This window comes from Leuciscus leuciscus, assembly GCF_965113295.1.
Source record: "Leuciscus leuciscus genome assembly, chromosome: 4".
Lineage (NCBI taxonomy): Eukaryota > Metazoa > Chordata > Actinopteri > Cypriniformes > Leuciscidae > Leuciscus > Leuciscus leuciscus.
The window spans coordinates 502,215-525,023 of record NC_138728.1 but is presented as its reverse complement, the minus strand read 5'-3'; the positions used below and the strand labels follow the sequence as shown (position 1 = coordinate 525,023).

General features: G+C 42.4%; 1 protein-coding gene across 1 annotated transcript; it reads right to left on the bottom strand.

Moving 5' to 3' along the window:
* Window positions 1-294: 294 nt before the first annotated feature.
* Window positions 295-21,422, bottom strand: LOC309496832 (monocarboxylate transporter 2). Its single transcript, XM_082166968.1, has 6 exons — window positions 21,273-21,422; window positions 16,318-16,541; window positions 11,983-12,126; window positions 5,639-6,070; window positions 5,102-5,461; window positions 295-1,431 (listed from the first exon to the last, which is right to left on the bottom strand). The coding sequence occupies exons 2-6, from the start codon at window positions 16,529-16,531 to the stop codon at window positions 1,181-1,183; spliced, it is 1,401 nt and encodes a 466-aa protein (XP_082023094.1). The 5' UTR covers window positions 16,532-16,541; window positions 21,273-21,422; the 3' UTR covers window positions 295-1,180.
* Between the last annotated feature and the right edge of the window lie 1,387 nt (window positions 21,423-22,809).

Genomic DNA, 22,809 nt, shown 5'->3' with positions numbered 1-22,809 from the left:
TATCCTTCTTGCAGATCTCTTATTAAAGTAACCAAACAGGAGTCTAAGACAGGCTTTAAACACAAGCACAAACATTTAGTCTGAATAGATTACTCTGAATATAAATGTATGCTAATCTCTCACTTCCGTTTGTAATAACTTATTCACACTAGTGCCACAAATACAGTCACAACATGTCATGAGAGGTGCAAGATCCAGTTAAACTGATTACATTTGTTGGCTAATTTTAACAATTTGCTCAAAAAAAGCATGAAGTTAATAATATAAAATAATAATCATAACAGCGTGTGAATGTTTTTAGTGGCAGTTTGGTCTATTTCTTGACAATCATAACAACAAATGATACAAAAAAAGCAAAAATGATACAAAACAAAATGATGTATATAATAACCACATCAAATAAATGTCATTAGTCGTGTTAGTTATTTACATACTAAAAATAGCACAACATCTTAACTCTGGCATTATAGCAATGCACACGTTGCACTACAGTAAAGATAATAATTTAATGATAATTATTAATACTTCTGGTGCTCATAGACCTATACGACTTGTCTTACAGTCTTACAGTAGATTAACGGGGGCGTTAAAGAAAAGCAGAACTACGAGATGCGTTTCATACAGTAACTTATACAGCATCTGGTGGATTTACATCAGCAAATACATAATACACAGTTCATAGTAGAATAATAGATGCTTACTTTATACTTAAGGCAATACATCTTAGGTTAAAAAGTGTTTATGGTGAAACTGAATCACATTAAACCGTCCGTATATGTGTGTGTGTGTGTGTGTGTGTGTGTGTGTGTGTGTGTGTGTGTGTGTGTGTGTGTGTGTGTGAAAAAATAACCCGAAATCAGAACGAAACTAGCGCTTCCCCTGAGGACTTCTGGTGTAAATCATATTGCTTCTAGATTTGGTAGTAATGATCGGTAATAATCCTCAGGAACAGATTCGTAAGGCTCTAAAGCATCAGATTTACATTCAGTGGCAGATCAGATTGCTTTATACACCTGCGATACGTGTGTGTGTGTGTGTGTGTGTGTGTGTGAGAGAACACACACTGCTCTGACGCGAGCGCTAGCTGAACCTGAGCCTGGCGATATCAAAGTGCTGGAGGAGTTGAAGCCTCGTCATGCGGAGTGACTCTGGCAGTGTCTTCCAGTGTTTGCATAGATGTTCAGATGTTGGTTTCGCACTGCATGACGGCGTCTTTGCTCTCGCTGAGCTCCTGCGCGGCTGTGGCGTCCGGGTTAGCATCTGTGTCGTTCTGCGCGGCCCGCTGGTACGTCTCCTCACGCTTGCGCTCGCGGTCCAGCAGACGGTAGTTGATGAAGTTCCCGATGAAGAGCCAGATGCTGGAGAACACCACCACCGCCCCACAGCACAGGTACATGTACTTGTAGTTCTTCGTGATGTCCACTAGTTTCCCTGCAGAGCAAACACGGCCATGCTGTTATCATCTACAGTGTGTGTGATTTCCCCCTGTCAATCATTTATCCTTTAAAACTCATCTCTGATCACCAGAATTACATATTTCAATTTCAAGACTTCATGTCTTTAAATATATTGAATGTAACTCGACACCCTTGCCTCATTTAGTATACACGGTTTAATGATGGATAGATGCACTTTAATGATGGATAGATGCACTTTTATGATGGACAGATGCACTTTTATGATGGATAGATGCACTTTTATGATGGATAGATGCACTTTTATGATGGACAGATGCACTTTAATGAAGGATAGATGCACTTTTATGATGGACAGATGCACTTTAATGAAGGATAGATGCACTTTTATGATGGACAGATGCACTTTAATGAAGGATAGATGCACTTTTATGATGGATAGATGCACTTTTATGATGGACAGATGCACTTTAATGAAGGATAGATGCACTTTTATGATGGATAGATGCACTTTTATGATGGATAGATGCACTTTTATGATGGATAGATGCACTTTTATGATGGACAGATGCACTTTAATGAAGGATAGATGCACTTTTATGATGGATAGATGCACTTTTATGATGGACAGATGCACTTTTATGATGGATAGATGCACTTTTATGATGGACAGATGCACTTTAATGAAGGATAGATGCACTTTTATGATGGATAGATGCACTTTTATGATGGACAGATGCACTTTAATGAAGGATAGATGCACTTTTATGATGGATAGATGCACTTTTATGATGGATAGATGCACTTTTATGATGGATAGATGCACTTTAATGAAGGATAGATGCACTTTTATGATGGATAGATGCACTTTTATGATGGATAGATGCACTTTAATGAAGGATAGATGCACTTTTATGATGGACAGATGCACTTTTATGATGGATAGATGCACTTTAATGAAGGATAGATGCACTTTTATGATGGATAGATGCACTTTTATGATGGACAGATGCACTTTTATGATGGATAGATGCACTTTAATGAAGGATAGATGCACTTTTATGATGGATAGATGCACTTTTATGATGGACAGATGCACTTTAATGAAGGATAGATGCACTTTTATGATGGATAGATGCACTTTAATGAAGGATAGATGCACTTTTATGATGGATAGATGCACTTTAATGAAGGATAGATGCACTTTAATGAAGGATAGATGCACTTTTATGATGGATAGATGCACTTTAATGAAGGATAGATGCACTTTTATGATGGATAGATGCACTTTAATGAAGGATAGATGCACTTTTATGATGGATAGATGCACTTTTATGATGGATAGATGCACTTTTATGATGGACAGATGCACTTTTATGATGGATAGATGCACTTTTATGATGGATAGATGCACTTTTATGATGGATAGATGCACTTTAATGAAGGATAGATGCACTTTTATGAAGGATAGATGCACTTTAATGAAGGATAGATGCACTTTAATGAAGGATAGATGCACTTTAATGAAGGATAGATGCACTTTTATGAAGGATAGATGCACTTTTATGATGGATAGATGCACTTTTATGATGGACAGATGCACTTTAATGAAGGATAGATGCACTTTTATGAAGGATAGATGCACTTTAATGAAGGACAGATGCACTTTAATGAAGGATAGATGCACTTTTATGAAGGATAGATGCACTTTTATGATGGATAGATGCACTTTAATGAAGGATAGATGCACTTTTATGATGGATAGATGCACTTTAATGAAGGACAGATGCACTTTTATGATGGACAGATGCACTTTTATGATGGATAGATGCACTTTTATGATGGATAGATGCACTTTTATGATGGATAGATGCACTTTAATGATGGATAGATGCACTTTAATGATGGATAGATGCACTTTAATGATGGATAGATGCACTTTAATGATGGATAGATGCACTTTAATGATGGATAGATGCACTTTAATGATGATAGATGTACTTTAATGAAGGATAGATGCACTTTAATGATGGATAGATGCACTTTAATGATGATAGATGTACTTTAATGAAGGATAGATGCACTTTAATGATGGATAGATGCACTTTAATGATGGATAGATGCACTTTTATGATGATAGATGTACTTTAATGATGATAGATGTACTTTAATGAAGGATAGATGCACTTTAATGATGGATAGATGCACTTTTATGATGGATAGATGCACTTTTATGATGGATAGATGCACTTTTATGATGGATAGATGCACTTTAATGATGATAGATGTACTTTAATGAAGGATAGATGCACTTTAATGATGGATAGATGCACTTTTATGATGGATAGATGCACTTTAATGATGGATAGATGCACTTTTATGATGGATAGATGCACTTTTATGATGGATAGATGCACTTTAATGATGGATAGATGCACTTTTATGATGGATAGATGCACTTTTATGATGGATAGATGCACTTTAATGATGGATAGATGCACTTTTATGATGGATAGATGCACTTTTATGATGGATAGATGCACTTTTATGATGGATAGATGCACTTTTATGATGGATAGATGCACTTTAATGATGGATAGATGCACTTTTATGATGGATAGATGCACTTTTATGATGGATAGATGCACTTTAATGATGGATAGATGCACTTTAATGATGGATAGATGCACTTTTATGATGGATAGATGCACTTTTATGATGGATAGATGCACTTTTATGATGGATAGATGCACTTTAATGAAGGATAGATGCACTTTAATGAAGGATAGATGCACTTTTATGATGGATAGATGCACTTTAATGAAGGATAGATGCACTTTAATGATGGATAGATGCACTTTAATGATGGATAGATGCACTTTTATGATGGATAGATGCACTTTTATGATGGATAGATGCACTTTAATGAAGGATAGATGCACTTTAATGAAGGATAGATGCACTTTAATGATGGATAGATGCACTTTTATGATGGATAGATGCACTTTTATGATGGATAGATGCACTTTAATGATGGATAGATGCACTTTAATGATGGATAGATGCACTTTTATGATGGATAGATGCACTTTTATGATGGATAGATGCACTTTAATGAAGGATAGATGCACTTTAATGAAGGATAGATGCACTTTAATGATGGATAGATGCACTTTTATGATGGATAGATGCACTTTTATGATGGATAGATGTGCTTTTATGATGGATAGATGTGCTTTTATGATGGATAGATGCTTCAAAACAGAAAGTCATTCACTGCCGTTATAAAGCTTGGAAGAGGCAGGACATTTTTAAATATAACTCTAATTGTGTTCGTCTGAAAGAAAAGTGTCATACACACCTAGGATGGGTTCAGGGTGAGTAAATCATGGGGTCATTTTCATTTTTGGGTGAACTATCCCTTTAAATATGTCATTTTGGTGATCAAAGATAAGTTTGAGTCTCTGAGCTGCTGTGAGTGAGTGGAGGCGGGGCTCATTTGCATATTCATAGAACCGCGTATACTAAATGAGGCAAGGGTGTCGAGTTACATTCAAGCTATTTTAAGGCATAGAGAAATTTTTTCAAGGAAAACGTGTAATTCTGGTGATCAGAAATGAGTTTTCAGGGATAAAATGATTGATTTCAGGGGGATTATAAGTTCTCCGTCTCGGTTTGGTCCTCACCTGCCAGTGGCGGCCCGATGAGCACCGGACAGCACTCCACGATGGTGGTCAGACCCACGGCGCTGGAGAACCTCTGCGCTCCCACCAGGTCCATCAGCGTCTCGAACAGAACCGCACTCACCATCCCGAAGGCGAAGCCGAAGAACACGGCGTACACCACCATCCCGGTGTAGCTCTCCACCAGCGGGCACAGCAGGTGACACACTCCGTTATACAGCACCGCGAAGCTGAAGAAGTACTGGATCCTGGGCCGGACCCAGCGGGAGTTAGCCAGCAGACCCATCGACGGCCGGGCGAACATGTCCACGAACGCCAGGATCGACAGCAGGAACGCCGCCTGGTACTCGTCCACGCCATTGTCTTTAAGTTTAATTCATTTATAAAGCACATGTAAAAACAGCCACAAGACATCTAAACACAAACCCTAAACACACACACTTATGTACAGCCATGGACGCACCGTAAGGTCTGCTGATTAATTTCATTGTATAATACATGCAGTGACTATAAAAGGAACGGAATTAAAAGGACGCGCACCTTTAGCGTACGACGAGAGGAAGACGATGGGGGCGAAGAAGCCCAGGAACATGATGACGTTCCCCGACAGGTATATGAGGAACCCTCTGTGCTTGAAGAGCGAGAGGTCCAGGTACTTGTTGACGGTCTCCCAGGCCGTGAGCTTCTCCCGGGACGCCGGCTTCTGCGGGACGGGCTGGATCTGGGTCGCGGGTCCCATCAGGGGTCTCATGAGCGCTCCGGCCACACAGCAGTTCAGCATCAGCCCTCCCAGGATCAGGAAGCTTCCCCGCCACCCGTACTCATTGATCAGGTACTGGTTGAGCGGCGCCAGCGTGCTGAGGAACACCGGGCTGCCCGCCATGGCCAAGCCGTTCGCGATCGGACGCTTCTTGTAGAAGTAGCGGCCGATCATCGTGAGCGCCGGCTGGAGGTTAAAGGCCAGACCGAAGCCTGAGCGAGAGAGAGAGACGGGACGGCAGTGAGGTGTGTGTTCCTCAGATACAGACACAGAGGTTTCAATGCAGTTCGGTAAAAATCAACAATATAAAAACTATAAAAAATCATGTTTTTGGTTAAAGCCTGTGCTGTAGCTCGTCAGAGACTCAATAATATGAAATATGAGACATTATAAACTCCTATTATGTTAATAATGTGTGTTCTCCAGATTTGCTAAAGATTTACACTGCTGAAAACAATAAAAAAATCCAGTTATGCCAAACCTCTGTTGTTGCTTGTCAGAGATTATAAAATATATCAAATATGAGAAATTATAAACTCCTGTTGTGTTGAAAATAAGTTTCCAGCGTTTGTGTTGCGGGTCATGTGACCCACATATTTTTTTGCACAGAAATTACAACAACTGAGTATAAGTTTAACATTATTTGTTCTTGGTTTAAAAGCCTCTGCCTTCTGGTTCTCAAACCCCTGTTTCACACACACTCCTGTTTCACACACACTCCTGTTTCACACACACTCCTGTTTCACACACACTCCTGTTTCACACACACTCCTGTTTCACACACACTCCTGTTTCACACACACTCCTGTTTCACACACTCCTGTTTCACACACACTCCTGTTTCACACACACTCCTGTTTCACACACACTCCCGTTTCACACACTCCCGTTTCACACACACTCCTGTTTCACACACACTCCTGTTTCACCCACACTCCTGTTTCACACACACTCCTGTTTCACACACTCCTGTTTCACACACACACACACACTCCTGTTTCACACACTCCTGTTTCACACACACTCCTGTTTCACACACTCCTGTTTCACACACTCCTGTTTCACACACACTCCTGTTTCACACACACTCCTGTTTCACACACTCCTGTTTCACACACACTCCTGTTTCACACACACTCCTGTGTTTCACACACACTCCTGTTTCACACACTCCTGTTTCACACACACTCCTGTTTCACACACTCCTGTTTCACACACACTCCTGTTTCACACACTCCTGTTTCACACACACTCCTGTTTCACACACTCCTGTTTCACACACACTCCTGTTTCACACACACTCCTGTTACACACACTCCTGTTTCACACACACTCCTGTTTCACACACACTCCTGTTTCACACACTCCTGTTTCACACACACTCCTGTTTCACACACTCCTGTTTCACACACACTCCTGTTTCACACACTCCTGTTTCACACACACTCCTGTTTCACACACTCCTGTTTCACACACACTCCTGTTTCACACACTCCTGTTTCACACACACTCCTGTTTCACACACACTCCTGTTTCACACACTCCTGTTTCACACACACTCCTGTTTCGCACACACTCCTGTTTCACACACACTCCTGTTTCACACACACTCCTGTTTCACACACTCCTGTTTCACACACACTCCTGTTTCACACACACTCCTGTTTCACACACACTCCTGTTTCACACACTCCTGTTTCACACACTCCTGTTTCACACACACTCCTGTTTCACACACACTCCTGTTTCACACACACTCCTGTTTCACACACACTCCTGTTTCACACACACTCCTGTTTCACACACTCCTGTTTCACACACACTCCTGTTTCACACACACTCCTGTTTCACACACTCCTGTTTCACACACTCCTGTTTCACACACACTCCTGTTTCACACACACTCCTGTTTCACACACTCCTGTTTCACACACTCCTGTTTCACACACTCCTGTTTCACACACTCCTGTTTCACACACTCCTGTTTCACACACACTCCTGTTTCACACAATCCTGTTTCACACACTCCTGTTTCACACAATCCTGTTTCACACACACTCCCGTTTCACACACACTCCCGTTTCACACACACTCCTGTTTCACACACACTCCTGTTTCACACACTCCTGTTTCACACACACTCCTGTTTCACACACTCCTGTTTCACACACACTCCTGTTTCACACACACTCCTGTTACACACACTCCTGTTTCACACACACTCCTGTTTCACACACACTCCTGTTTCACACACTCCTGTTTCACACACTCCTGTTTCACACACACTCCTGTTTCACACACTCCTGTTTCACACACACTCCTGTTTCACACACCCCTGTTTCACACACACTCCTGTTTCACACACTCCTGTTTCACACACTCCTGTTTCACACACACTCCTGTTTCACACACACTCCTGTTTCACACACTCCTGTTTCACACACACTCCTGTTTCACACACACACTCCTGTTTCACACACTCCTGTTTCACACACACTCCTGTTTCACACACACTCCTGTTTCGCACACACTCCTGTTTCACACACACTCCTGTTTCACACACACTCCTGTTTCACACACTCCTGTTTCACACACTCCTGTTTCACACACACTCCTGTTTCACACACACTCCTGTTTCACACACTCCTGTTTCACACACACTCCTGTTTCACACACACTCCTGTTTCACACACTCCTGTTTCACACACTCCTGTTTCACACACACTCCTGTTTCACACACTCCTGTTTCACACACTCCTGTTTCACACACTCCTGTTTCACACACACTCCTGTTTCACACAATCCTGTTTCACACACTCCTGTTTCACACAATCCTGTTTCACACACACTCCCGTTTCACACACACTCCTGTTTCACACACACTCCCGTTTCACACACACTCCTGTTTCACACACACTCCTGTTTCACACACACTCCTGTTTCACACACTCCTGTTTCACACACACACACACACTCCTGTTTCACACACTCCTGTTTCACACACACTCCTGTTTCACACACTCCTGTTTCACACACACTCCTGTTTCACACACACTCCTGTTTCACACACTCCTGTTTCACACACACTCCTGTTTCACACACACTCCTGTGTTTCACACACACTCCTGTTTCACACACTCCTGTTTCACACACACTCCTGTTTCACACACTCCTGTTTCACACACACTCCTGTTTCACACACTCCTGTTTCACACACACTCCTGTTTCACACACTCCTGTTTCACACACACTCCTGTTTCACACACACTCCTGTTACACACACTCCTGTTTCACACACACTCCTGTTTCACACACACTCCTGTTTCACACACTCCTGTTTCACACACTCCTGTTTCACACACACTCCTGTTTCACACACTCCTGTTTCACACACACTCCTGTTTCACACACTCCTGTTTCACACACACTCCTGTTTCACACACTCCTGTTTCACACACACTCCTGTTTCACACACTCCTGTTTCACACACACTCCTGTTTCACACACACTCCTGTTTCACACACTCCTGTTTCACACACACTCCTGTTTCGCACACACTCCTGTTTCACACACACTCCTGTTTCACACACACTCCTGTTTCACACACTCCTGTTTCACACACACTCCTGTTTCACACACTCCTGTTTCACACACTCCTGTTTCACACACACTCCTGTTTCACACACACTCCTGTTTCACACACTCCTGTTTCACACACTCCTGTTTCACACACACTCCTGTTTCACACACACTCCTGTTTCACACACTCCTGTTTCACACACTCCTGTTTCACACACTCCTGTTTCACACACTCCTGTTTCACACACACTCCTGTTTCACACACACTCCTGTTACACACACTCCTGTTTCACACACACTCCTGTTTCACACACACTCCTGTTTCACACACTCCTGTTTCACACACACTCCTGTTTCACACACTCCTGTTTCACACACACTCCTGTTTCACACACCCCTGTTTCACACACACTCCTGTTTCACACACTCCTGTTTCACACACTCCTGTTTCACACACACTCCTGTTTCACACACACTCCTGTTTCACACACTCCTGTTTCACACACACACTCCTGTTTCACACACTCCTGTTTCACACACACTCCTGTTTCACACACACTCCTGTTTCGCACACACTCCTGTTTCACACACACTCCTGTTTCACACACACTCCTGTTTCACACACTCCTGTTTCACACACTCCTGTTTCACACACACTCCTGTTTCACACACACTCCTGTTTCACACACTCCTGTTTCACACACTCCTGTTTCACACACACTCCTGTTTCACACACACTCCTGTTTCACACACTCCTGTTTCACACACTCCTGTTTCACACACACTCCTGTTTCACACACTCCTGTTTCACACACTCCTGTTTCACACACACTCCTGTTTCACACAATCCTGTTTCACACACTCCTGTTTCACACAATCCTGTTTCACACACACTCCCGTTTCACACACACTCCTGTTTCACACACACTCCCGTTTCACACACACTCCTGTTTCACACACACTCCTGTTTCACACACTCCCGTTTCACACACACTCCTGTTTCACACACACTCCCGTTTCACACAATCCTGTTTCACACAATCCTGTTTCACACAATCCTGTTTCGAGCTGCAACATCTCAGATCCCAGAGAACAGAACTGAGGAACTCAAATACAGGGAAGAAACAGCAAACTCTCCCTGGATGATTTAGAGCAATGGTTTTCAAACTGTGGGTCACGACCCACTTGTGGGTCACACAGTGAGAAAAGGTGGGTCGCACAAAGGCACTTAGCTGCAGCTAAATTTACGTTACGATGAGTGAAACAAAACCAGTCCGATTAATGACCAAACGACTATGAGTTTTAGCGCCCGCCAAAGTGTTATTTGATCGCTGAGTAATGCAGATGAACTGCTGCGCTTGTGACAGAGTCACAGTGCATGTTTAACTGAAAGAACGAGCAGAGAGAGAGTACTCGGTCGCGAGTGCGCACTCTCTCTCTCTCTCTCTCTCTCTCTCTTCGGAGCCAGGCGAAAGTGTAAACAAGACTTCACCGTCTCCAAACTAAGCGCTGTCCTGCTCTCTCTCCCTCGCACATATTAATCAAAATAAATCGACACGGTGGTAAAAGGTCGGAAGACCAAAGTTTCATGTGGAGCATTCGGAGATTTTTTTTTTCTTCCTCAATTACCGCTGGGTGTGAATTGTGCTAAATAAGTTGTTGCCTTATCTTCTCTGAAAAGCGTCCCAGACATTCAGCTGACATAAAACAACACTGTAATTAAACGAAAAAAACTATCCAGTATTGAAATGTTTTCTGTGTTGACACAAATCTTGGATGTCTATGTCCGAACTGCTGGGATAATCACACAACGCGCACGACATGTCCAATTCGCGAACTAATGACTCCTTTGAACGATTCATTTTAATGAATGGACAACTGATCTTTCCAACAGTGAACTCAGGAGACGTTTGAATCAGTAACACTTTACAATAAAGTTCTATTTATTACATAAATTATATAAAAAGTTTGCTTACTCAAGCTTAAAAATAAATAAAACCCCTTGTTTTTTTTTTAAAAACCATATGACTACATTTTTCCAGAGAATCGTTAAAGAATCGGATCGATAATCAGAATTGTCAGTGGCATTATTATTATTGATAAAATCTTATCATGTCCCATCCCTATGTGAAGACGCTAAAATTATAATCAAACATTAAAGAACATACAGTACATGTTTTTCAAAGTTTTTTTAAGAGTTAAAAGTTTAAAATATTTTGCTAACATGAAGGCTTGTCACTGTCAGTCTTTTTACATCAGTGCAAAACTAGGGAATGCAGATTAAGACCATCAGCATGCATTGATTAATCCCATGGCATGTAGCAAAAAAAATGTGCGACCAAATCATGCTGGTGCGACCAACTGATAAAGTTGGTAGCACCAGTGCAAGTGGGTCTTGAGATTGATTATACTTGTCTAGGTGGGTCCTAGAGCGAAAAAGTTTGGGAACCCCTGATTTAGAAGATGAGTAAACGCCCAGAAGAGCCGTGTGTGTGTGTGTGTGTGTGTGTGTGTGTGTGTGTGTGTGTGTGTGTGTGCGTCTCACCCCCGATGACGCCGATGCAGATGTACAGCTGGATGACGTTGTTGCAGAACGAGGCGCTGATCATCCCGACGGCACACAGGAATCCTCCCAGGATCATGATTGGACGACAGCCGTACGCGTTCACCAGGATACTACTGATGGGGCCTGACACACACACACACACACACACACACACACACCACATCATGAGACGAGAGGACTACTGCAGCTCACACACACACGCACACACACACACACACACACACACACACACCACATCATGAGACGAGAGGACTACTGCAGCTCACACACACACACACACGCACACACACACACACACACACACACACACACACACACACACACACACCACATCATGAGACGAGAGGACTACTGCAGCTCACACACCAGGGCTCGAGACTAACGGCGTCCTATCGTCCTGGGGACGATAGAAAATGTGTTTAGGACGAACAGAAATATTCTCCAGGACGCCTACAGGACGAAAGACATTTTTGTATGTGTGTTCATTTATTACTAGCCTATTAGGTTAACTTACTTAGAAAATGCCAAAATTAACCGACCAAGCGCTGACTACAACGGAGCGCGTCTTCTCATACTGTTACTATAGTTACTATCACTGGCCGGCTACTCACCCGGAGACTTGTTTCGCGGCACATCTATCACATGGGTTATTTTCACAGACGAAAACGAGACGATAACTAAATAAAAACTAGTTTTGAATGACAAAAACTATGACGAAAATCTATTGACATTTTCGTCAGCGAATAAAAACTAGACAAAAATGTTAGATAGTGACGATTTGGGAAGCGATCCAGTCAGAACTGATGTCCTGCGTTTGCGGTAGATGCGCACATTTGTACTGTGACGTGCTGATCTACCCAGCGGCACACGGGTTGACATGCGCTGCGTGTCTCATAAAACGTTAAAAAAAGTAAACGTCTGGGAGAATGAGTAGAGCAGACATATAGATCTGAATAAGAGTGACGACGCAAAAAAAGAGCTCTATTCGGTACGGTTTTCTGTGCGCACACACCCGACCCGAAGCGTGCAGCCATGCACAGAGACACCTATACAGCGGGCGAGTACTGAATTGAGCTCTCTTTCGTGTCTGAGTGGACAAATGCACACAACATTATGTCTAAATGTTCGTTTTGGAGAGTTCACTATAACTATGTTGGTTATGTCTTAAACAGTTTTGAGTGTATCGGATGTGCATCAGCGCATGTCATTGGACATGATCCGATGTCTTAAAGTGACAGTGATAAACCTAATGCGGTCTGTGTCCTTAATATTGATCAAGCAACACAAGAAAAAGAGAAAAGCATTCACTGCTCGTTAATAGCTTTAATAAGGATTAATTATATTTAATTCATACAAATAAATATGTCTGCTGCTTGAAAGAATAAAGAATGATGATATTTTTAAGATATGTTGTCACCAGTATTTATTTGTTATTTTTTAATCCAACCAACTCAAAAACGTTTTAAGCTGTATGTATTTTTCTCTTCATTTTCGTATATGTAAAAAAAAAAAAGAAAAAAAAAAAAGATTTGTTCTGCATGAATACAATAAAAAGCATTTAACTTATGTTATTTTTTTATTAAATCTGTTTTTTTCCTGTTTACAGATAACTACTTTGAATGGAGCTAAATAAATATAATAATATATATCATAAACATTTTAATGGTGTTTTTATTATGTGACTAACAACAACTAACAACTATAGATGATAATAACAAAGTACAGAAATAACATATTTATTTTGGGACGGTTGACATTCACTTTAGGACGGTTCAAATAGTTTTTCAGGACGGTTCCAGGACGGAGGTGAAAAAAGTTAGTCTGGAGCCCTGTCACACACACACGCACACACACACACACACACACACACACACACACCACATCATGAGACGAGAGGACTACTGCAGCTCACACACACACACACACACACACACACACACACACTCACACACACACACACACACACACACACCACATCATGAGACGAGAGGACTACTGCAGCTCACACACACACACACACACACACACACACACACACACACACTCTCTCTCACACTCACTCCCACACACACACACACACACCCCACATCATGCGACGAGAGGACTACAGCAGCTCACACACACACACACACACACTCTCTCTCACACTCACTCCCACACACACACACACACACACACACACTCTCTCTCACACTCACTCCCACACACACACACACACACACACACACACACTCACGTGTCTGTAGTGTTAAGTGGATTAGAATCATTGATCTTGAGCCCAGAATGTTTCGAGAGAAACAATGTTCTCTGAGGTGGAACGTTTTACTTGCAGTCGTATAATGCAGATGCATCATGGGATATTTGGCTTCACTAATGATTTGAGAAACATGTGAATATGTGTGTGTGTGTGTGTGTGTGTGTGTGTGTTCTCTGCATTTTAAAGGGATAGTGATGAAATGACCCCATGATTTACTCTCCCTGAACTCATCAGGTGTGTGTGACACTCTTCTCTCAGACGAACACAGAGTGATATCACACATGTCCTGCTCCTCCGAGGCCGTGAATCATGGGCTCATCTCATCTTCAGGGGAACCATCCCTATAAGGTCGAATCTGCATGTTAATGATTATTCATAATAAAAGATGCTGGTTTAATTTCGGCATGACCTGCATCACACACACACATCACACACACACATCACACACACCTGCGTCACACACACACCTGCGTCACACACACACATCACACACACCTACATCACACACACACATCACACACACACATCACACACACCTGCGTCACACACACATCACACACACCTGCGTCACACACACACCTGCGTCACACACACACATCACACACACACCTGCATCACACACACACCTGCGTCACACACACACATCACACACACACATCACACACACCTGCGTCACACACACACATCACACACACACATCACACACACCTGCATCACACACACACATCACACACACACATCACACACACACATCACACACACCTGCGTCACACACACACCTGCGTCACACACACACATCACACACACCTGCGTCACACACACACATCACACACACACATCACACACACACATCACACACACACATCACACACACCTGCGTCACACACACATCACACACACCTGCGTCACACACACACCTGCGTCACACACACACATCACACACACACCTGCATCACACACACACCTGCGTCACACACACACATCACACACACACATCACACACACCTGCGTCACACACACACATCACACACACCTGCGTCACACACACACATCACACACCTGCGTCACACACACCTGCGTCACACACACACATCACACACACACATCACACACACCTGCATCACACACACACATCACACACACACATCACACACACCTGCATCACACACACACCTGCGTCACACACACACATCACACACACACCTGCATCACACACACCTGCGTCACACACACACATCACACACACACATCACACACACCTGCGTCACACACACACATCACACACACCTGCGTCACACACACACATCACACACACACATCACACACACCTGCGTCACACACACACATCACACACACCTGCGTCACACACACACATCACACACACCTGCGTCACACACACACATCACACACACACATCACACACACCTGCGTCACACACACACATCACACACACACCTGCATCACACACACCTGCGTCACACACACACATCACACACACACATCACACACACCTGCGTCACACACACACATCACACACACCTGCGTCACACACACACATCACACACACACATCACACACACCTGCGTCACACACACACATCACACACACCTGCGTCACACACACACATCACACACACACATCACACACACCTGCATCACACACACACATCACACACACCTGCATCACACACACACATCACACACACCTGCGTCACACACACACATCACACACACACCTGCATCACACACACCTGCGTCACACACACACCTGCGTCACACACACACACCTGCGTCACACACACACCTGCGTCACACACACACACCTGCGTCACACACACACCTGCGTCACACACACACACCTGCGTCACACACACACCTGCGTCACACACACACACCTGCGTCACACACACACCTGCTGATGTTTGGGGTCAAACGGAGGCTGATTAGTCCAGTAATGAATTTCATTAAATGTGAACTGAAAGTGGTTTCTCAGACATTCATTACACAGATCATATTTCCACACACACACACACACACACACACACCGCGTGTGTTTACCTCCAGCGTACATGACGGCCAGCATGATGGAGGAGATCCAGGCCACCTGACTGTACGAGGCGTCGAAGATCCTCTGGATGTCTTTGAAGAACACAGTGGTGGCTTTAGGGAAGGCGTAGGAGAAGCCGATGGAGATGAAGGCTCCGCCCACAACAGCCCAGCCCCACCCACCATCAGGAGGCGGGACCACCGGCGGCCCGACGGGAGGAGGCATCGCGGAGTCACTGCGACACACACACACACACACACACCGTCACACGTCAGATTCTGACCAAAGACTATATAATATGTGCGTAGTGTGTGTGACGTCACTCGTAGTGTTTCTGAAGAGCGATTCTGAAGCCTAAAGTGGGCGGAGCCGGCCGTCGCCATCTTGGCCGCGCGTCACTCCCGGATAAACGAACATGTGCAGCGAGGCGGATTAGCTGAGGTCACGTGACGCTAACAGACAGCGTTGATTCTGACTCAACCAGTGATGTGAGTGTGGGGGGCGGGGCCTCTGCCTGACTGACCAATGAAAGAGGAGAGGGCGTGTTCAGGAAACCTGTTTGAAAACCAACCGTTAACCTTCCGGTCTCTCTCTCTCTCTCTCTCTCTCTCTCTCTCTCTCTCTCTCTCTCTCTCAGCACTGAAGTGACTTAACCTGCAGTTCATCCACTGGCCACTAGAGGCCGGCTGCAGGAGAGACTCAGTCCCATAGACTCGCATGTTAAAACGCTCAACTTTACAGCAGAATAAACATGTTTACAGTCTGGTGCAAAAAGTGGTTTTGGTCTATAAAGCTGATGTTGCTCTTCATGACGACTGTGAGGAGGGTGAATGTTTTTATAACTCATCCGTTTAAATTATATTAAGCCTTAAAGTTCTGCATAATTAAGGGCGTGGCCACTTGAGTGACAGGTGGATTGCTGCTGATGTCACTGCTAGCTGTTTGTCTGCTAGCGTTAGCGTCACGTCACCTCAGCTAATACGCCTCGCGGCACTTTTACGTTTATCCAGGAGTGACGCTGCCAAGATGGCGACGGCCGGCTCCGCCCACTTTAGGCTTCAGAAACGCTCTTCAGAAACACTACGGGTGACGTCACACACACTACGCCCAGTGTTTCACACAGTCTCTGGTTAAAATAGATGGTTCTTCCTGAAACCCTGCAGAAATGAGTGTGTTTAGTCTCTGGTGGGCAGATAGTGAGAGCAGAAATAGCAGCGACGAGGAACGAGCTCTAATTAAGAACAAACACAGCTGTCAATCACTGACACATTAAGCCCCGCCTCCAGTTCCCTGTGGACTCCGCCTCCTGGAGACGTGGGCGGGGCTACAGTCATAATTTACAAACCAAACAAACCTGGAGTGATTCTTATCATGTGATGTTTCTGAAGGCAAAGCTTCCACAGCTCATGTGATGTGAACAGCTCAAGCTAACCCTGTGTGAGATAAGCTTCTGTTTTCAAATCCACATAACCTTGCAGAGTGATCTCAGCACACGCTGACTCCAGCTATCCTTCATGTACTGACGACAGTGAGGAACAAAAAGTGCATGAGTGCATCTTTCTGCACACTAAATGACTCTTGATTTGATATTCTGATGTCTAACGAATGACTTTGATTCCGCCGCTCAAATTATGAACCAATCGCACGTCTAGTTGAAAGCGATGCGGCACTAATTCAGCTCTGTGATTGGCCGGCAGCACAGACTCAGGTGACGCTGTAACCCGACACCTGGTGACATCAGCGCTGAGGTCTGGTCATGTGACCGGCGAGTGTTTCTGACCGCTGTCCTTCAGCTTCAAGGTCTCAGTGTAGTTTGAAACGCCTCATGAATATTTAATTAGATTGCATTCCTCGTCTCCTTCTCTACAGTTCACATCACATCACAGCCGTTTCCCTGATCGAACACTAGCAGACAAAAGTGAGATTTTTTATGTTTTTAAAAGAAGTCACACCAACTTTATTAAAAATACAAAAAAGACAGTAATTTTGTTAAATATTATTCCAGTGTAAATCATCTGTTCTCTATGTTAATATATAATAAAGTGTAATTTATTCCTGTCAATGTTCAGCATCATTACTCCAGTCTTCAGTGTCACATGATCCTTCAGGAATCACTCTAATATGAGGATCTGATGCTCAAGAAACATTTATGATTATTATCAGTGTTGAAAACAGTTATTTTACATTTATTTCAGGATTCTTTGATGAATAGAAAGTTCTAGTTTTATTTTGGGGGGAAATAAAAAATAAATCAATACTTTTATTCATCAAGGATTAATTAAATTGATCAAAAGTGACAGTAAAGACATTTGTAATGTTACAAAAAGCTTCTATTGCAGATAATGCTGTTCTTTTCAACTTTCTATTCATCAAATAATCCTGAAATATAAATGTAAAATAACTGTTTTCAACACTGATAATAATCATAAATGTTTCTTGAGCATCAGATCCTCATATTAGAGTGATTCCTGAAGGATCATGTGACACTGAAGACTGGAGTAATCTCACGATCCAGAGCGTTTGACTGGTTAGTGTGTGTAAGACTGAGAGTAGGTCAAAGGTCTTCTCGTGGGTCTGAATCGGAGGAAAGACCTGCTGACTTCATTCCCGAGGTCTTTTGAAGGTCTTCAAAAACAAGATCTGGTTTCCCAGACTTCAGAGGAACAATCGTGCGGACGGGCGTCTCCTCCTCCGTTTGATACTTCAGAAACATCTGAGATATCATAACATAAACGCACATAATGTACACACGTACACCGCGGCGCAGCTGAGGGTCTGAGCACAATAACTCCCGGATCATATTCATATCTGATGATCACATGACCTCTGAGTGACAGTTTACACTCTCTTAGTTTAATAGTACAAACGTCCTTCAATCCGACATGATTTTATCAAGTAAACGTGAGAATAACTTTGATATTGTTAGTAATATTTCACTTGATTATCATCATCATCATTTATTATAAAAATCACGAGTATCAAATATGATCATGAGGCTTTTGAGGAAGGTTTATGTCTTCATCTCTCAATCATTATTATTGTATTATTGCATTATATGTTTTAAAACTACAGATCATAAAACTAAGCATTTAAATATCATCTTACTAAGACACATTATAGGCAGATATTGATATTTAGAAATGTTTTATGCACCAATAATTCTTTATAGAAGAAAAAAAGAATCCATTATTTATCAGATTTTCCTACTGGACTGATAATGATAATAAGATTAAAAATGAACATGATATTTATCGCTGATGTATTGTGCGTCGCTAAAGCCTGATGTCATAAATATGATATAAAATGTATAAAAACATGCAATTTTTTCTTTTCTTTTGTCTAAAGGTTTAATAAACGGTTGCACTATGATGTCATATGTCAGGGTTGCAGGTGTGTTTCAGGGTCATTATCGTGACCTTTGACCTTCTTCCTGAGAGCTGGTCCTGATTAACCCTTACACTGCAGTGCTCGTGTTAGAGTGGAAACACTTATTAATATCTGATATATATTCTCCTCTGATCTTGTTTCCAGGTGTTTTACAGATGTGTGTGTCAGGATCTGGTCTCTCGCGGTGTGTGTGTGTGTGTGTGTGTGTGTGTGTGTGTGTGTGTGTGTGTGTGTGTTCAGAGATGTGAAAACATGAAGCTGAAGATAAATAAATGTCTCGGGCGTCTCCTTCAGGGCTCAGCGTGAGCCGTGGATGTTTGTGCTTCATTCTTCCCTAGTGTTAGAACACACACAACATATGCATTACACACAATAACACTCACTACAACACACACAACATATGCATTACACACAATAACACTCACTACAACACACACAACATATGCATTACACACAATAACACTCGCTACAACACACACAACATATGCATTACACACAATAACACTCGCTACAACACACACAACATATGCATTACACACAATAACTGTGTGTAATAACTGTGTGTAATAACTGTGTGTGTAATTATTAACCCTACACTGTAAAAAAACATTTCACTTATTTTATTTCAGCTTGTGTCGGCAACGCAATATTCCTCATTCTCATCCAGTTTAAGTAGAAGTGCTAAAATTAGTTACACTTTATTTGAAGGTGTCATTGTTACAGTGTAATTATATATTTAAGTACTGAGTAATATTAACGTACTATAGGCTTAGTGTAGGATTAGGGTTTGGTTGAGGGTTAGTTGCATGTAATTATGCATAATTTACTGTTATTACTACGGTAAGTGTGTGTGAAATAAAGTGTGTGTGTGTTGAGCTGTGGTATTTTAGGGTAACACTCATATATTTATGTACTGAGTAATCTTAATTAACAACATGTACTTACTATAAGTGTTTGGTTGAGGGTAAGTTGCATGTAATTATGCATAATTTACACTGTTATTACTATGGTAAGTGCGTGTAACATGTAATAAGGACACTGTAAAATAAAGTGTTACAGCTCAACAGTTTCGGTGTGTTTGTGTCTGATAATATCAGATTACACGATAGTACATTATTGAGGGCCTGCCAATGATCTCATTCCTGTCCTTCTGTAAACATCATAAACATCATAAACACACACACATCATCAGCTGAATGTGCTCGGAGACCGTCACGTGACCCGCTGGAGTGACCCAGATGAGCCAAACCCGCTTACAGCATCAAAGCCGGATAAATATAGAACTCTATTCACTTCTATTCTCTCTTCTATATTCTCTCTATACGGATGCCGACTCAGACCGCGTGCACACGCTCCATATGCATTCATATTCATCACATTTATGCTGCATTAATCACATTAGCCGAAGGCCTGATTAAAAATGAATGTATAAGTGCATCATCAGCACATGATTCACATCCTCATTTGTTGATATTCCCGCTCAGCATCATCTGATACCGGGACCGTCCCGGCAGCACCAAACACACCATCATCATCAACATCATAATCATCATCACATCACATCAGAAAGCCTGCTTACCTTCAGGTCCGGTTATCAGTGCTGTCTGTCGCGCTGACCTTCAGTCGCTGCTGCAGAGAGACGCTCCGCACGCGCGTTTGAATCAGTCGGCGGTGACGTCACTCGCGCTTTCCCGGGGCGCGGTAACGGACTCTGTTATGGCGGAGGCTTGGCTCATGAATATTAATGAGGCGGCGTGACGTACGCGCTACGCGATTGGCCGCGAGGCAGGCGTGTGTTTAGGTGGGCGGGGTCACATCCGGGAAGGTTTACCGTCTGCAACGTCGTCACAGCATAGTATAAATATTTATTATTATTAAGTAAAAGGAGCGCACGAGCTCAACTCTTGTTTGTTATTCCAGTCACACAGTTTTTGGCCCTGCTTATGAAAGTCTTAACGGGGCTTATTGTACTAAAACAATCAGCAGGGAGAAGGAATTTGTTTCTCACATGATCCGCTTTTGTTGTAAACACACTATTCTGCCAAACGACACGTAATCCAAGAGGAAATACAATTATAGTGCATTAATCAGAGGAGACAGTGTGGAGACTCAGGGCTGGGTTTAACACAGTTTTACTTTGAACGAAATAATGGTCTTTCAGAGATAGACACGTGATGAGTGAGGATTAGGCTCAACAGCGGACAGACATGTTAAACATTATGGGGACATTAGTTTTGAACGTTCTGATACAAGTAGTAACAGATAAAAAAAACTTACGACAAACGTCCAACTAAAACATTTCAGAAATAACGCTCCGTAAACGATGTAAAATAATGTTTTTGTGCGAACGTTTTGGGAGCGTTATTAAAGACCAGATAACTTTTCACATTTAAATGTTCAATTGAGCAATACATGTGTAAGGGATAATGTATAGAGAGGCGGTAACACGGGTTTCTTGTATACAAACAATACCGGATGCGCGCGCATCCAGGAGGCAAAAAACCGCTATCTGTTATGCCGAGTTCTGTAATAAAAGAACATTGTAATTAACGTAGATTTCGCATTGTTTGTAATTTTTTGTTGACTCAATAATAAACTGCAATTTCAGAGTTGGATCTGTTTGTTTGTGTTTCATATTAATATAACATTATGTAAAAAGTCCAACTGTTTACGAATCAAAATCCGGACATACTGTGATGCATGTATGAATTATCATGTTAGACTAAGTTAGTAATGTAATAGTCAATGTTAGCAGTGCAGCATCGCCCGAATTTGCTTTTATATAAGTTAACCTTGTTTACGTTACTACGACCTGCAACATTTCATGACTTCACACATACTTACTGTAAATCAAAGATTTGACGATGGATTATGTGCTGTCATGAGCACATACTAGAGTTTAACTGCTCAACCAGTTATGAACAGTGAAAAAAATACATGTTTATTTTTTCAAACAGCTATTTAGATCGCAAATTTGACATTTAGTATACCAAGTGTGTTGTATACTACAAGAAAACATACAAATAAATGCTGTTCTTTTGAATTTTCTATTCATCAAAGAATCCTAAATAAAATATGTCACAAAAATAAGCAGCACAACTGTTTTCAACATTGAT

Excerpts from the sequence above, each read along its gene's own strand:
- LOC309496832 (XM_082166968.1), bottom strand. The coding sequence starts at position 16,531 with ATGCCTCCTCCCGTCGGGCCGCCGGTGGTCCCGCCTCCTGATGGTGGG. Across the intron at positions 12,127-16,317 it reads GGCCGTCATGTACGCTGGAG|GCCCCATCAGTAGTATCCTG; the intron begins GTAAACACACGC and ends TGTGTGTGTCAG. Across the intron at positions 1,432-5,101 it reads CATCGGGCCGCCACTGGCAG|GGAAACTAGTGGACATCACG; the intron begins GTGAGGACCAAA and ends TTTGCTCTGCAG.